The following is a 17,146-nucleotide window of genomic DNA, read 5'->3' as shown; positions in this document are numbered from 1 at the left end:
TGATTGTTCTGTAATTGCCAGGATCTGTTTTTGCACCTTTTTGTGTGAAGCGGTAATGTTGGCTGATTGCCAAGCTGATGGTAGATGACCTTGAGCAAAAGAGAGGGCGAAGAGAGCAGAGAGAGGGTGAGATAGAGCGGCAGAGCAGGATTTTAGGACCCGTGGGCTGATGCCGTCTGGTCCAGTTGCAGAATCAGAGTCGAGGTTTGACAAAAACTTCTCCACCTTGTCAGGAGAGAAGGACACAGAGTCCAGGTCTCCTTGCCCCATTTATGTATGACACTGGGGCTTTAAAATGTTTCCTCGGAATAATGTCCTTTTCGCACTACGATACTGTGACCCTTCAAGGTTTTGTTAATTACCTCCGCCACCAAAGGTGGATGGAGATTAAGTTTTCACCTGTCTGTTTGTCAGTTTTTCTGTCCGTTTGTCTGTGAACATAATATCTCAAAAAGTTATGGACGGATTCGGTATAAATTTGGCAGAGATGTAGCGTATGTGACAAGGACGAAATGATTCGATTTTGGTGAAGATCCAGATTCGGATCCGGCTACTAGAATTTTAAAGTGATTCTTCACCATTGGGAGATTGGGCCAAAAACGATACATAGCAGGTGGATGGAGAAAAAAGGTGTGGACGGATTTGGACGAAACTTGGTGGACAGGTTGTGTGTGTGACAAGGAAGAATCGATTCAATTTTGGTGAAGATCCGGATCTAGCTCGTAGAATATTTAAAGTGATTCTTCACCATTGAGTGATATGTCCAATCAGGTGGAGGTATATGCTCCCTACTGAGTGCCGTTCTAGTTGTTCATGTGAGTGTCTATTCATTACCCTGTAGGAAGACAAAAGAGGCAGTTACACCATTGCTGATGTGTTTGCGTTTGTTCCTTCCCTTCCACCTACTTTGCACATGCTCATGGCCAATTGGCAGCTGGACCTCGAACCGAATGGTGTAACCTCAATAAACCTCCGTGTGAGAACCGAACCTCTTCATTTATTATTGGCGTTAGGGTTTTGTAACTCCACGTGAGATTTTAAAACAAATCATGTCACAGTGTAAAGGGGATTTGTATTAGTACAGAAAGTGGTCGGATTTTCGTAACGACAAAAAAATTAACAAATTAGAGCATAAATAAGGAGCGAAATTGAAGATTTTAATAACTATTTATGGAGTTATGGCAAAATTGTTCACTTTTTGATAGAAGCATAAAATCATGTCTGAAATTTTAAGAAATCAGTAATTATTATAACTGAGTGTATTTGTTTATCTATATCCAAGAAAGGCTGACATTCCTCCTCCATATTTACACAAGAAAATGCAAAAAGGTAATTAATTAGTTGGCAGTCTGAGGAAATTCCCAAGAGATATTTTTTTACTTCTTTTAGATGGTATTTGAACAACAAAACGTATATATAGAGCAATACATGTGGTATATGTGGATAGTACATGTGGATGTTTTGTCAAGTTGCAAAATGCTTCAGCTTTGTTCCCATTTGTCATCATTTCATTGTTGTGATTGCAAACAAACAGAATAGGGAGAAACAGCGTGAATACAGTATTAGCGCTGCTTTTACTTGTTCTTTTACTTCGTCTTCTTCTTCTTCAAAACATGGCAGGAGAAACTTAGTTACTGATGAGATTGGCAAAAGAACATCAACATAACGATCTGCTGATCTCGTTTTTGTCCCCCGTCGCTCAGCGGAGCGAAAGGGGGACTATGGCTTTCCCCTCCGTCCGTGTGTCCGTCCGTCCGTCCGTGCGTGCGTGCGTGCGTGCGTGCGGGCGTGCATGGGTGCGTGCGTAAGTGAAGGACCGCATTCGAATTTGGTGTGCGGGTGCAACCCACGTCAAAATCCAAGATGGCCGCCGCCATGTATGTCTGAACCTTGTGAGATGAATATCTTGAAAAATAAGCGAAGTACCAACTTCTAATCTGGTGTGTGGGTGTATCTCGGCATAAGGACGAAAGCTATTGAAAATTGGGTCGCCACGTCAAAATCCAAGATGGCCGCCACCATATATATGTCTGAACCTTGTGAGCGAAATATCTCGAAAAATAAGCGAGGTACCAACGTCTAATCTGGCGTGTGGGTGTATCTAGGCACAAGGAAGAACGCTTTTTAAAATCGGGTCGCCACGTCAAAAGCCAAGATGGCCGCCACCATGTATGTCTGAAACTTGAGATGAATATCTTGAAAAATAAGCAAAGTACCAACTTCTAATTTGGTGTGTGGGTGTATCTCGGCACAAGCAAGAACGCTGTTTAAAATTGGGTCGCCACGTCAAAATCCAAGATGGCCGCCACCATATATATGTCTGAACCTTGTGAGCGAAATATCTTGAAAAATAAGCGAAGTACCAACTTCTAATCTGGTGTGTGGGTGTATCTCGGCATAAGGACGAAAGCTATTGAAAATTGGGTCGCCACGTCAAAATCCAAGATGGCCGCCACCATATATATGTCTGAACCTTGTGAGCGAAATATCTCGAAAAATAAGCGAAGTACCAACGTCTAATCTGGTGTGTGGGTGTATCTAGGCACAAGGAAGAACGCTATTGAAAATTGGGTGGCCACGTCAAAATCCAAGATGGCCGCCACCATATATATGTCTGAACCTTGTGAGCGAAATATCTCGAAAAATAAGCGAAGTACCAACGTCTAATCTGGTGTGTGGGTGTATCTAGGCACACGGAAGGACGCTATTGAAAATTGGGTCGCCACGTCAAGATCCAAGATGGCCGCCGCCATGTATGTCTGAATCTTGTGAGCGAAATATCTCGAAAAATAAGCGAAGTACCAACTTCTAACCTGGTGTGTGGGTGTATCTAGGCATAAGGAAGAAAGCTATTGAAAATTGGGTCGCCATGTCAAAATCCAAGATGGCCGCCTTGCGTCTTCCACTTTGTCAACTCACATCACTTCCCCGACGGGGGACCTCGGCGTAACGCTTGTTCTCTGTGTTCTAGCCACAATCATCCCCTTGATTATGTTTTTCTGAATCCATCATGAAATGTCCAAATGTTTTATTTCGGGTGCAGAATGTTTTCTGGATCGATTTTGATAAACACTGCTGCTGCTGCTTTATTAGTATGGATATCACTTTGACATTGTGTATTCTGCAAAAAAAATCACTGCCGTGTTTTTTATTACCTCCAAAAACACAAAGGAGAAAAAAACAACTAAACACTTCATCCGTCAAACATGGAAAAATAGCACAATTTAATAATTTATTGATTGCTTGAGGGGCATCTACAGTACATACTATGTGAGTCGAATTACAAGTTTGCTGTGAAATCAAGATATAAGCCTCAGTTGTTTTTCCTTTTTATTCCTGTAGGTTCAACATGGACGAATTTACAGCAGCTAAACCAAAGTAGGTGAAGGTTATTTTGGCGCATCACTAATTTTATTAAGAGTGACATTAATTTCATTTTGTGTTTAAGGGAATGTTTCATTCATTTTGAGTTTTTCTCCTTCTAACAACAATGTTGATGAATCAAATATCTCTCGTGTAACTTATAAACACATTTAGAGCCCACAAGTTTAAAATGCTGCTTACCAAAGTTAAAAAAACAAACCCTTCACTGTGCTGTTGTAATGCAAACTGTGGGTTGTCATCTCATGGGTGGAAATGGCTATCCAAGTCTGTCTTGTTTTTCCTGGCAGTCGAATTGATGTTCTTACACTGACTCCTTGGATGGCTCCCATTGTGTGGGATGGCACGTTTGATCCCGCTGTTGTTCACGCCCTTCACTCTCCGGACAATCTCACCATAGTCCTCGCTGTGTTCGTCGTCGGAGAGTAAGATTACCAGTGCACCCGAAAGTAGCACTCGGTTGTTATCTTATTTTATATAAATATAATATGCTTATGAGGGTACCAAGCCTTATAGGCAGGTGCCCTATTGATTTTATTCTCTTTGTTATTAGTGTACCAAGCCTAAGCAGCCTGGTAACCATTTCTTTTTCCGGGTTCCAAGCATTCCATGCTGGGAAAGTTATGGTTTTTATTCACATTATTTTCTTTCACGCTTTACATTCATTTTCTCGGCAAACGTTGGTCCGATTGCAACAAATGTTTCACCATTCTATATGTCGACTCACGTAGGTTTTTTTTAGTGATAGTTATGATGTCAGAGGTGTTGGGCTAGCGTGTTGGGCTAGCGTAGAGGTGTTGGGCTAGCCTGGTGTTGGGCTAGCGGCTAGGGTGCCAGCTTGGGATCCTAGGATCCTGGGTTCGAATCCCGGCCGATCGCTGAATTAACGCCAGGGGGGTTGACTCAGCCTGTCATACCTTCCGAGGTCGGCTAATCGAGTACCAGTTCACTGGTAATTCCCTGTGTGTCGTAAAAAAGGCGACAAACAGGGTTGGCGGCAGGAAGGGCAACCGGCTGTAAAACATTGCTTCAAAAAGGGGACCAAAAAACAACAACAACCATGGTCCCCGAAAAAGGCCAACCCCCGCTTTGCGGGGAAAAATGGCCTCTAAACGGTGGTTATGATGTCAGAGGTCACATGGTACGGTGCCATCTTGGAAAAAATGAAAAACTTTGGACCTCTATATTTCCAAAACTACCCCCATGGAAAAAATTGAATCATGGCTCATTGTCAAGTACTCTGAATGGGGAATACGTGTTGTTAACCACGACGTCATTGGTGCCTTCATTATGACGTCATAATTCGACAAGCACAATGCTTAATCTGATCAGTTCGAAATTTCTTGAGCATGATCTATGCAACAATTATATTGGAGAATGTAAATTTATGACATCATAGGTCACGTGGTTCGGCTGCCATGTTGGATTAAAAACTAAAACGTTTAAAATCTTCTTCTCCAGAACGGCTGACCAAATCAATGCAAAACTTCATGCACATGATCTTTTCGACTTGGGGAATATAGGCTGGAAATTTTAACCTCATAGGTCACATGGTCTGACAGGTATGATTTTTTTGAAGGCAACCTTTAAAAATCCTCTTCTCCAGAACAGCCGGATCAATCGAGTGGAAACCTCACACACATGTTCCCCAAATCTTGGGGATACCAGAGTTCACAAATAAATCATAGGTCACATGGTCTGGCAGCCATGCTAGATCAAAGGAAAATACATAAATATTGCCCTGAAACCACCAAAGCTATTCAAGTCAAACTTTGCAAGAATGATCTAGTTGTCAAGGGGAAAACATGTTAAAATTTTCAACGTGATCGGTCGCACGGTCTGGCAGGCAGAATATTTTAAAGCATTTTAAGAAGAAGAGCACATCATTGGTGACGTAGATGATCAAAGCAGGGTTGTATCAAAGCTGGGCAGCTTGGAACCTGGTCATAATGGCCCATTGTAGGTAGCCTGTCTAGTTCTTTTCGTTTTTCTGTCTTTCTGATGATTTTCTCTTAAACTACTCGACCAGGGACCATAAAAGCCAGATCATTTTCAAGGTCTTTGTCTGAGGAGTTCCGGTTGTATATTACTTTTTCTTTTTTCATTGTGAATGACCTTTTGTGGTTATTTTTTTTCACCTTTTTTTTTGTGTACATGATCGAGGCTCGTGAAAGAGCGAACATTTATCACACAAAAAAAATCAAACAGCCACATAAAACAAATATAATAAGGGGAGCGGTAGAAAAGATGGGGAGAGGAGGGGAAGCACACAAACACAGCATTTGAGAGCAGGGACATCTGGAGATCTGTGGGAGGGAGAGGGCTTGGGGGGAGGAGGCGTGGGAAGGTGGGGGGGGGGGGGGTGGGAGAAGTGTAAAACACAAGAACACTGCAAGGACTTCCAGGAAATAGTTGTTATTTCTAAAAAGTGGATCTGGGGTGAAATTAGTGGGGGTAGAAAAGATCAAGGTTTTGGATGGGGGAAGATAAGAGATGGTGGTGAACAGCTGTTTTAAAGACCTGGAGGGAGGGGTGGGATTGAAGGGAGTGGGGGAGTTTGTTCCAGAGGCGGGAGAAAAGAGGAATAAGGACTAAAAGTGAGCAGAGAGTCCCCTCACTCTCTGCAGACCTGGACAAAATCACAGACTGGTCAAACAAGTGGAACATGTCTTTCAATCCTGACAAATCTCACGCTCACGATGTCTCTCCGAAAAGACCATCTGGACAACCCTCCCATCTACTTTGTCAACAATCCTCTCCAAGACGTTCTGTCACTCAAGCTTTTGGGTCTCACTATCTGCCATGATCTTTCCTGGGAAAACTACATTTCCAATCTGGCCTCCAAAGCTAGTCGCTGACTGGGCATCCTTCGTCGTGTGAAGTCCTTCCTTAGCACACCTGATCTCCTCACCACATAAAAAGCTTTCATCCACAGTTTGATGGAATACTGCACTCCCCTCTGGCCTGGTAATGCTGCCTCACATCTAGCTCGGCTTCACGCTCTAGAAACCAAAGCTTTCAGAATCATTGGAATCTCCCGCGATGAAGCTGCTTCTGAGGGCTTTTCACTCGCTCACGGCAGGCAGGTTGGTGGTCTTTCTGTCTTCTACCGACTCTTCTCCAGTCTAGCTCCCCCAGCTCTGTCTGTGCTTTGTCACCCAAATATTCCTACAGATCGCACAAGATCTGCCTGCAACCCTCTTAAGGTTAAACTGCCAAAATCAAGACTCCCTATTCACCCCCACTCTTTCATTCCTCTTTTCTCCCGCCTCTGGAACAAACTCCCTCACTCTCTTCAATCCCACTCCTCCCTCCAGGTCTTTAAAACAGCTGTTCACCACCATCTTTTATCTTCCCCCATCCAAAACCTTGATCTTTTCTACCCCCATTAATTCACCCCAGATTCCCCTTTTTGAAATCCAGACCTCTTCCCTGGAAGTCAAAGCAGTGTCCATTTGATGTATGCCTTTCCCAACCCCACCCTCCACCCTTCCTCTGCCCCCTCCCCCAAACCCTCTCCCTCCCACAGATCTCCCAATGTCCCTGTTCACTACCGTTGCTGTGCTTGTGTGCTTCCCTCTCCCCATTTGTCTCCCGCTCCCTTTATTATCTGGTTTATATATTATCCGTTTATGTTTTTTGTGATTAATGTTAGCTCTTACACGAGCCTCGATCTTACATACAAAAAATAATAATATTAAGCTGTATGCGCTCCACCAAGTGCCATTCTAGTTACCCTGCGCTCACGAAGCGAAGAGCTGGGTTAAGCATTCAGGTGTGTACGTGTGCCGTGTGCCGTACGTGTCTGCATTTTAAAAATTCATTTTCTCGGTAACTCTTGGTCCGATTGAGACGAATGTTTACCCGAGAAGTGCCTCCGCCCTTAGAATTTTTTTATTCATAATTATGACGCCATAGGCCACGTGGTGTGGACGCCATCTTTGAAAAACCTTATACCTCTATATCTCCCAAACTGCTCGATTGAAAAAATTGAAACATAGCTCATTGTCAAGTACTCACCATGGGGAATAAGATATGTTGATGGTGATGTCATCGGCGCCTTAATTATGACGTCATAATTCGACAAGTACAACGCTTGATCTGATCAGTATGAATAAAACAAAAATTCCTCTGCAACTGTTAGGCCGATGGATACGAAATTTTCAGAATATGTGCGGCTCCTCCTGTATAATTTTTTAATGATAATTATAACGTCATAGGTCATGTGGTACAGATGCCATCTTGGGAAAAATCGAAAAAAGTTGCACCTCTATATCTCTGAAACTGCTCCATGGAAAAAATTGAAGCATGGCTCATTGTCAAGTACTCCCCTTGGGGAATAAGATATGTTGATGATGATGTCATCGGTGCCTTCGTTATGACGTCATAATTCGACAAGTACAACACTTATCTGATCATTGTGAATTTTTTTTCTCACCAACTGTTGGTCTGATGGGCACAAAATTTTCACCATAGGAACGCCTCCTCATGTAGAATATTTTAATGATAATCATGACGTCATAGGTCATGTGGTACAGGCGCCATCTTGGAAAAACTGAAAAATGTTGCACCTCTATATCTCCCAAACCGCTGCATGGAAAAAATTGAAACATGGCTCATTGTAAGGAACTCCATATGGGAAATAGATGTTGTTAATGATGACATCATTTTTGCCATAATTATGATGTCATAATTTGACAGGGACAATGCTTAGTCTGATTAGTTTGATAGGTCTTGAGCGTGATCTATGCAACAATTATATTAGAGAATATAAATTTAATGAGTCATCGCTCACGTGGTCTGGCAGCCATATTGGATCAAAGAAAAAAATGTTCAAAAACAGAAGAGTTGGCTCACAATAAGTTGACTGCGCAGGGTAAGTATTCTATGAATACCATCGAGTTTGTCGTGTTTTCGATGTTTTTTTTTTCTACATCTTAAAAAAATGGAGATGATGATGCATGTCTGTGACACAAATTAAAATTTGAGTTGTCTGCCTCATGGGACAGACATTTGGATTGCAAAATCTTGATTAATGCTACTTTTCTTAAATACCTGCAGCTATTGGTCATTTCTGCTGCCGTTTATGGAAAATGCTGGGAAGTACTTCATGCCCGGCTATAACGTGACTTTTGTGGTGCTGACGGATCGTGTGGGTGAGAAAGCACCAAATGTGACCCTCGGTGGCGCTGGGCGTACAGTGAAAATGATGAAGGCGGAGAAGTTTAATAAATGGAGCGAAAATGCTCTCCATCGTATGCCACGGCTGCTGCAGATACTTGACGACAATGAGTTGGACTTTAAGCCAGATTATTTCTTCACCATCGATGTCGATATGCTATTCAAGGTGTGTGGCACTACTCATGATACATCCTCGAGTTACTTTACATAAATATATTTTACTTAGTACTTTTGGGCTTGAATGCATCCAATCCTGGCTTATCTGAAAATGTAGGCAGAGTTGGACCCACACCTCCATGACACTCGATTACAACAAACACTCCCGTTCTCACGTATTAGTCGTAAAGGTGCTGCATTTAGCAGCAAGCTGTCCTTGGTGAAGAGGTTGATAAACAATACAGACAGAGTGGCAGACAATAATGATACAGCACGGTGTGGGTTGATGTCTCTACAATGATGACCGATACAATAAGCGAAGAAAATATGATGTTATAGGATTGCTGAATCAAAGCAGCTGAACAACTTGGACCGCAATTCAACATCTAATCTGATTTTTTTTAAAGGAGAGTAGATGTTTGCTGAAGTAGTTTGCAGAGGAAAGAATATGCCACATAAATGTCCTATTTCCTTCCAATCAATACTTCAAGACAGGAATTTCGAAATTGGTTACAATTCCAACACACAATAATCCTGTCTTTTTTGAAAAGTAATGTGGGATGTTCAATGTATTGAAGAGAGGTCAGCCAGTTTATTTACAAAATTGAGGCATAGTCTGTTATTTAAGCTGCAGCCCACAAATTGCCAAGAGATGACACCTTTTATTCAGAATTCAGCATTTCAACAAACTGCAGCTAAATTGAGATGTTTGCCTTTTCATTTGATTTTTGTGTACATTCTGTCACCACCATAGATATTTTCTTTGAATGCTTTTATTTGAGACTAATCTCATTTATAGCCCCACAATTTACCCTTCCCAAATCATTATCTATATCCCTCGTTTGAATATCCATATAATTAATATCCCGTTTGAATATCCCAGATTTTAAGAGTGCCTTCTCCCAACTGCTGTTTTCAGATCTCCCCACAGGTGTTCAATGGGATTTAGATCTGGACTCATTGCTGGCCACTTCAGAACAGTCCAGCATTTTGTCTTGAACCATTCCTGGGTGCTTTTTGAAGTGTGTTTGGGGTCATTGTCCTGCTGCAAGACCCATGACCTTCGATGGAGACCCAGCTTTCTGACACTGGGTTGAACATTGCGCTCCAAAATGCCTTGGTAATCTTCTGATTTCATGATGCCATGCACACATTCAAGGCACAAAGTGCCAGAGGCAGCACAGCAACCCCAAAACATCACTGAACCTCCTCCATGTTTGACTGTAGAGAAGGTGTTCTTCTCTTTGAAGGCTTCATTTTGTTTTCTGTAAACATAGAGATGATGTGCTTTACCAAAAAGCTCTAATTTGGTCTCATCTGTCCACAGGACAATCTCCTAGAAGGATTTTGGCTTGTTCAGGTGTGTTTTGGAAAACTCCAGTCAGGCTTTTTATGTCTCTCTCTCTCTCTCAGCAGTGGGGTCTTCCTGGGTCTCCTACCATAGAACTCCCTTTCATCGAGTTGGCGCCGGATGGTATGAGTTGAAACTGTCGTACCTTGTGTCTGAAGGTCGGCTTGAATCTGTTTGGCAATTGATCGAGGTCCTTTCTCCACCATTCGAACAATCATTCAAACAATTTTCTGTAATCTTCGATCAAGTTTTCTCTTGCGGTCACGTCCAAGGCGGTTGGCTACAGTCCCATGGGCCTTAAACTTCCTGATAACATTGCGTACGGTGGACAAAGTAACACCAAGGTCTCTGGAGATGGACTTGTAGCCTTGAGATTGTCCATGCTTGGCTGCAATCTCGTGTCTGACCTCCTCAGACAATTCTCTGGTTTTCTTTCTTTTCTCCATGCTCATTGAGGTGCACACAGTGACACAAAACTGCACAGTGACTCCTTTTCTCTATTCAAACTGGTTGAACGAGTGATTTTTATATTGCAGGCACCACAGGTGAGCTCAAATCCAATCTAAAGGCGAATCACCTGCTTAAAATCGAAGTATTTCGAACAACTTTTAAAAGGTGCCAATAATATTGTCCGGGCCATTTTAGGATGTCTGTGTGGAATACGCTGCGATTTAGTAATTATTTCAGATTTTTTTGTTTTGTTCCACTGCAAACCAAAGAAATACTGTACATATGTGGATACCAAAATATTTTTTTATTTCAACAATTTTCTGGAATAAATGGTGCATTATTTGAAAAAAGTGCAAGGGTGCCAATATTTCTGGCCACGACTGTACCTCAGAGTTACTTCGTCCCCAAGACCAAACCACCATTCTCGGTTTTTATACATATACATATATATATACAGTATATATATATATATATATATATATATATATATATATATATATATATATATATATATATATATAGTGCGTTGCGACGAAGTCGCTGGAGGCATTATGTTTTTGGTTTGTCCGTCCGTGATGATGTAAAGATGATGATGTAAAGATATGATGGAAAGATAAACTACTAGGATCATGGGGTCAAGATGTCAACGGTAATATGTCCTGCTGGGATAAAAAATCATGTTACAACGCTAAATTGTGAACCAGTGATGGGATTTTGACCAAATTTTGTATAAGTATTTATTTTAATGCAAAGATGAACTGATTAGATTTCAGCATCAAGGTCAAAGGTCAAAGGTAGTATACTTGAGACAAGCTGAAGGGATTTTAATCAAACTTGGTACAAATAGTAAAAACCTCCATCAGCGCATCCATCCATGATAGTGAAGGAGCTGGGGCTCCCACGTCGATCGGAAGAATGGACGCGACAAAAAGCTGGAATTCATCCGAGTTGCTTTAATCAAACCAAACACTCAGGCACTCTCAAAAGCCCGTTTATCGGGCAGCAATATATATACATATTATCCCGGAGCGTTTGCCCAGGAAAGGCGAGAGGGGGCGTGGCCCAGCGTCCTGGCTGCGGCCTGGCAAGTTGAGGGCGAGCCTGCCCGGGCATGCCCGGGCATGCCCGGGCGTCCCGACCGAGGCCTGGCAAGTTGAGCGCGGGCCTGCCCGGGCGTCCTGGACGAGCCCGGCATGGTGATCGCTCCGCGTCCTTGATAGGTGCAAGGCGATTGTGAAAACCCAGCGGTAGCCGCTACAATAGATTATTTGTTACTAAAAGGTGAAGGGTCAGAGGTCACATTAAAATTCCTGTTTATGTGATACCATTGGCTATGGGATTTGAACTAAACTAAGAACATGTACCGTGATACATATGTACAGATTAGATATTGAGGCCAAACAGTCTTGAGGTTTTCGGTCAAAGTTGGAGTAAGCAAAGACTTAATGAGGATGGAGGCATAATCGGTCGACGGCCAATTATGTCTAATTTTTTATTTTTTTTCTGCCAATGTTTGAGCTGTATCTCGGAGCCGGTTGGGACTTTCAGAATGAAAATTGCATAAATAATGGGAATAAAAAGTAAGCGTGGTTGACAATTTTTTGACCTTGACCTAATTTTAAGGTCATTACCTAATTATAGACATTTTAACATTTTTCACCATAACTCTTCTAAGGTTTGTCCGACAGGAACAAAGGTACCCTCTATAGATATCCTGGAGCAAGGTGCATTTACGCTCAATTTGCATCATTCTTCTCTGAGTTTATCATACCCCTCGGTCTGAAAAAAAATAACGACTTTTTTGTCATCGCTCAATTTTGCCAATGCGGATTGTCAGGCCGCTTGGCAATCCAAGAGGTTCTTTCATCGTAGTGTAACTGCATTAAAGTTATGCACCTGATGTTTGATGAGTGTCCTTGACCTACTTTTTTCGGATTGTAACATAATTAACAAAAAGCACCTTTTTGATCATAACTTGATTAATTTTGCTCTGATTTTCATGATGTTGCGTTTCATGGATAGATTGGAGATGTGGACATGTTTTCTTAATTTACACTCTATCCCTAGATGATGAAGGTCAGTCATATGTCCATTATTCCATTATTTTTAATTCCATTTGACCAGCATCGATTATTGTGTCTTCCGCTGTTGTTTCACCCTTAATTTTCTTTCTCTGTTCCCTCATACCTCAAAATCCAGGCTGAAGTCGGCCCAGAGATCCTCTCAGATCTTGTGTCGTTCATGCACCCAGGTTACTTTCAAACTTCCCGTTCCCACCTCCCATACGAGCGACGGAAGGCTTCACTTGCCTACCTTTCACAAACACAGGGAACGTTCTACTTCGGTGGTGCACTTTACGGGGGACACCCAGAGTCTGTCATTGCAATGCTCCGTCATTGCTGGGCAAACTTGCAGGATGACGCCTCTCGTGGCATAACCGCCGTCTGGAATGAGGAATCTCATATGAACTACTATTTTGCATTGAAACGTCCACCCACACTTGTGCTGTCCCCCGAGTACTGCTGGGCATCTGATTGGGCCTTACCTTCACAGGTGCACTTTGCACGTGTGTTTTCTGTCGCTAAAAACAACGCAAAACTGCATGGAAAACGCTAACGGTTCTTGAAGTTCATCCATTAATATAAATCATGAATGTAAATAAATCTTGACCTCCTCCTGCCTCACCAAAATCTTCATCAAAATCTTCACCAAAATCCCTTGCTCCCCACTCACCCCTCCTCCTGCTCTCTGATCACTCCTCCTACTGATCCCTGCTCACCCCTCCTCCTGTCCCCTCTCACTCCTGCTCACCCCTCTTCGTGCTCCCTGCTCACTCCTGCTCTCACTCATCCCTCTTTGTGCTCCATGCTCACTCCTGCACTCGCTCATCCCTCTTCGTGCTCCCTGCTCACTCCTGCTCTCGCTCATCCCTCTTCGTGCTCCCTGCTCACTCCTGCTCTCGCTCATTCCTCTTCGTGCTCCCTGCTCACTCCTGCTCTCGCTTACCCCTCTTTGTGCTCCCTGCTCACTCCTGCTCTCGCTCACTCCTCTTCGTGCTCCCTGCTCACTCCTCCTACTGATATTCTCTCACCCCTCATCCTGTTCCCCTCTCAGTCTCTTCCTGTTGCCCTCTCCCTCCTCTTGCTCTCCGCTCACCCCTCTTCCTGACCCATGCTCACCCCTCCTCCTGATTCATGCTCACCCCTCCTCCTGCTTTCCACTCACCCCTCCTACTGTTTCCCACTCAGCTCTCCTCCTGTTTCCCTCTCACTCTCTTCTTTTTCCCTGCTCACTCTACCTGCTCCCTACCCTCCCCCCTCCTGATCTCCACTCATCTCCCCTCATACTCCCCCGCTCACCATCCTCCTGCTCCCGCCTCCTCCTTCCCCATCTCTTCTCTTCCCCCTTCTTCAGTTCCTCCTAAGTCTGCTACTATCAGCACTCTACAAGCACAGTCACCCCTTTTGCGATGCGATGCTCGCATGCGTTAGGCAACTAAGCGGTTGAACTTGTAGTGATTGTGCCGCGAGCAGAGATGTCAACAAGTCACTTGAGCCAAGTCTCAAATTAGTCTCAAGTCCAGTCTCAAGGTCTTGAGGGCAAGTCTCAAGTCAAGTGTCACGTCATAATGTCATATGTCATGGACCTTGGTTACATGTAAGCCTTTAATCTCAAAAGGTTTACACGAGTCATGAGCTGGTTGTTTGTATGAGCTTGATGATTTTTTTGGGCATGTGTACTCTGTAAAATAAATGGGTAATATAATGGTAATAAATTACATAAATGGGTGATATAATGGTAATAAATTACATAAATGGGTAATATAATGGTAATACATTACATAAATGGGTGATATAATGGTAATACATTACATAAATGGGTAATATAATGGTAATAAATTACATAAATGGGTGATATAATGGTAATAAATTACATAAATGGGTAATATAATGGTAATACATTACATAAATGGGTGATATAATGGTAAATGAGGGAATAAATGACATGGAAAAAACTAGAAGGGGACTCGGTAGAGCGCATACCTCCGCCAGGCTGAATAGTTTATGGTTTGTATCCCAATGATAGGCCGGATCTGGATTCGGACCTGAACCAAAATCGAATTGGCTTGTTCTTGTCACCTAACCAACTCATCCACCAAGTTTAGTCATAACTCATCGACAACTTTTTCAAATATCATGTTGAAGGAGCTGCGCTCCAACGCGAGTCGAAAGAATTGACGCGACCAAAGACGGAATTCGTCCGAGTTGCTTTATTGAAACAAAACAGCTCAGGTATTCTGACAAGCCCGTTTATCGGGCAGCAATATATATACACATTTATGTCGGGAAGTTTGCCCGGCAAAAGCTATACCGGGCATGCCCGGGTGTCAAGGGCGAGCCTTGGAAAGGCGAGAGCGGGCGTGCCCGGGAGGTTCGGGCGTGCCCGGGAACAGTGAGTCCGGGCATGCCCGGGAGCGGCGCGTCTGGCCGTGTTCTGGCCGGTGCAAGGCGATTGTGTGCATCCAGCGGTAACCGCTACAATGTTATATAATCGCTTTTCGCCCGATCTCTCAATGGTGAAGAATCACTTAAAATTAAATAATACTCGTATCCGAATCCATAAAGTCAAAAACAGATCTTCACCAAAATTGAATCTATTTGTCCTTGTCACACACCCAACCGGTCCACCAAGGTTCGTCCAAATCCATCCATAACTTTTTGAGATATCCTGCTATGTATCGTTTTTGACCCTATCTCCCAATGGTGAAGAATCACTTTAAAATTTCTAGTAGCCGGATCCGAATCGTCACCAAAATTGAACCATTTCTTCCTTTTCACATACACTACATCTCTGACAAATTTCGTCCAAATCAGCCCACAACTTTTTGAGATATCTTGTTCACAGACAGACAGGGATGAAAACATAACCTGCATCCACCTTCGATGGCGGAGGTAATGAAAATGTCAGAAAGTTCGACATGAAACGTGTTAGAACGTCTAATAATGGAAGAGAAAACTTACTTCTGCAGGTGAGTTTTTAGGTGATGAATGACATTTGATGTTGTGGACGGGCCATCTGAAATGTTTATACCACACGTTTGACATAATATACAACACTCCTTTCATTCAATGCGCCTTCAAAATGTTAATAAGCAAAGAAGATCACACTAGGAATCTCTGCAATGCTACCGTGGGCGAAGTGAAGCGCGCATGCGCAGAAAGTAGCAACAAGCTACGCATTACAACTCAATCTCAACGGTGGAATGGTAAGAGCGTCCATCAAAGCTCAAACCATTACGTGCGTGTGTGTATTTATATTGTTTATTTTAGTTCCATTATGAGCCATAAAGCACGTCGACAAAAACAACACGGAAGAAGCTAAATCGGGATGAAATGGACCGAGCAGCAGCAATAACAATTCCACATGTACGCCGTCGGGCATGCATTGCCTTCAGAAAGTATTCACACCCCTTGACTTTTTCACATTTTGTTGTGTTACAGCTTGAATTTAAAATGGATTAAATTGAGATTTTCTTTCCCTGCTCTAAACGTAATACCCCATCATGTCAAAGTGGAATTTTTTTTTTCGAAATTTTTACAAAACAATTCAATATGAAATACAGAAATATCTAATATACACAAGTATTCAAACCCCCTGAATCAATACTTCATTGAAGTGCCTTTGGCAGTGATTACAACTTCTAGTCTTCTTGGGTATCTGGATTTGGGGAGTTTCTCCCATTCTTCCTTGCAGATTTACTCAAACTCTGTCAAGTTGGACGGGGAGCATTGGTGAACAGCAATCTTCAAGTCTTTCCACAGATTCTCAATGGGATTCAAGTTTGGGGTTTGACGGGGCCACTCAAACACTTTCAGGTTCTTGTTCTGAAGTCATTCCAGTGTTGCTTTGGCTATACACTTGGGGTCATTGTTCTGTTGGAAGGTAAATCTTCACCACACTTTTGATGCAGCTTCTCAAGGATTTTCCTATATTTGGCTCCATTCATTGTTTCCTCGATCCTTACAAGTCTCCCAGTCCCTGCTGCTGAAAAACATCCCCATGGCATGATGCTGCCACCACCATGCTTCAAGCTAGGGATGGTGTTAGATCGGTAATGAGCTGTGCTCAGTTTCCACCAGACAAAGCACTTTTCATTCAGGCCAAAGAGTTCAATTTTCGTCTCATCAGACCACATAATCTTTTGCCTCATGCTCTCAGAATCTTTCATGTGCCTTTTTGCAAACTCTAGGCATGCTGTCATGTTCCTTTTTCTCAGGAGTGGCTTCCATCTGGCCAATCTCCCATAAAGCCTGGATTTGTGAAGTGCTGCAGAGATTGTTGTCCTTCCGCCAGGTTGTCCCATCTCAGCCAAGGAACTATGTAGTTTTGTCTGAGTGGTTATTGGTTTCCTGGTCACCTCCCTGACGAAGGTTCTTCTTGCCAGGTTGCTCAGTTTGGTCTGGGTAGTTCCATAGTCTTTCCATTTCTTAATGATGGAGCTCTCTGTGCTCTTGGGAACTTTAAATACTCTAGAAATTGTTTATACCCTTCCCCAGATCTATGCCTCCTCACAATTCTATCTCGGCGTTCCACGGACAGTTCCTTGGACTTCATGGTGGAGTTTCT

At 42.9% G+C, this 17,146-nt stretch overlaps 1 protein-coding gene across 2 annotated transcripts in view; it reads left to right on the top strand.

Annotated features, from left to right (window-relative positions):
* The window catches only part of LOC144888629 (globoside alpha-1,3-N-acetylgalactosaminyltransferase 1-like), a 52,059-nt gene extending 38,850 nt beyond the window's left edge, over positions 1-13,209 (top strand). The window contains exons 6-9 of one of the 2 annotated variants that reach the window (XM_078767240.1): positions 3,343-3,378; positions 3,672-3,806; positions 8,443-8,728; positions 12,719-13,209. In XM_078767240.1, coding sequence (XP_078623366.1) covers positions 3,343-3,378; positions 3,672-3,806; positions 8,443-8,728; positions 12,719-13,135 — 874 coding nt within the window. In that variant the 3' untranslated portion in view covers positions 13,136-13,209. Of the gene's footprint in view, positions 1-3,342; positions 3,379-3,671; positions 3,807-8,442; positions 8,729-9,637; positions 10,864-12,718 lie in introns of those variants that run through there. The other variant, XM_078767241.1, reaches the window with a different exon arrangement.
* The last annotated feature ends 3,937 nt before the right edge of the window (positions 13,210-17,146 follow it).

This window comes from Myxine glutinosa, chromosome 13 (assembly GCF_964187855.1).
Source record: "Myxine glutinosa chromosome 13, kmMyxGlut1.1, whole genome shotgun sequence".
NCBI classification, from domain to species: domain Eukaryota; kingdom Metazoa; phylum Chordata; class Myxini; order Myxiniformes; family Myxinidae; genus Myxine; species Myxine glutinosa.
This window is presented reverse-complemented; position numbering and strand designations above follow the sequence as displayed.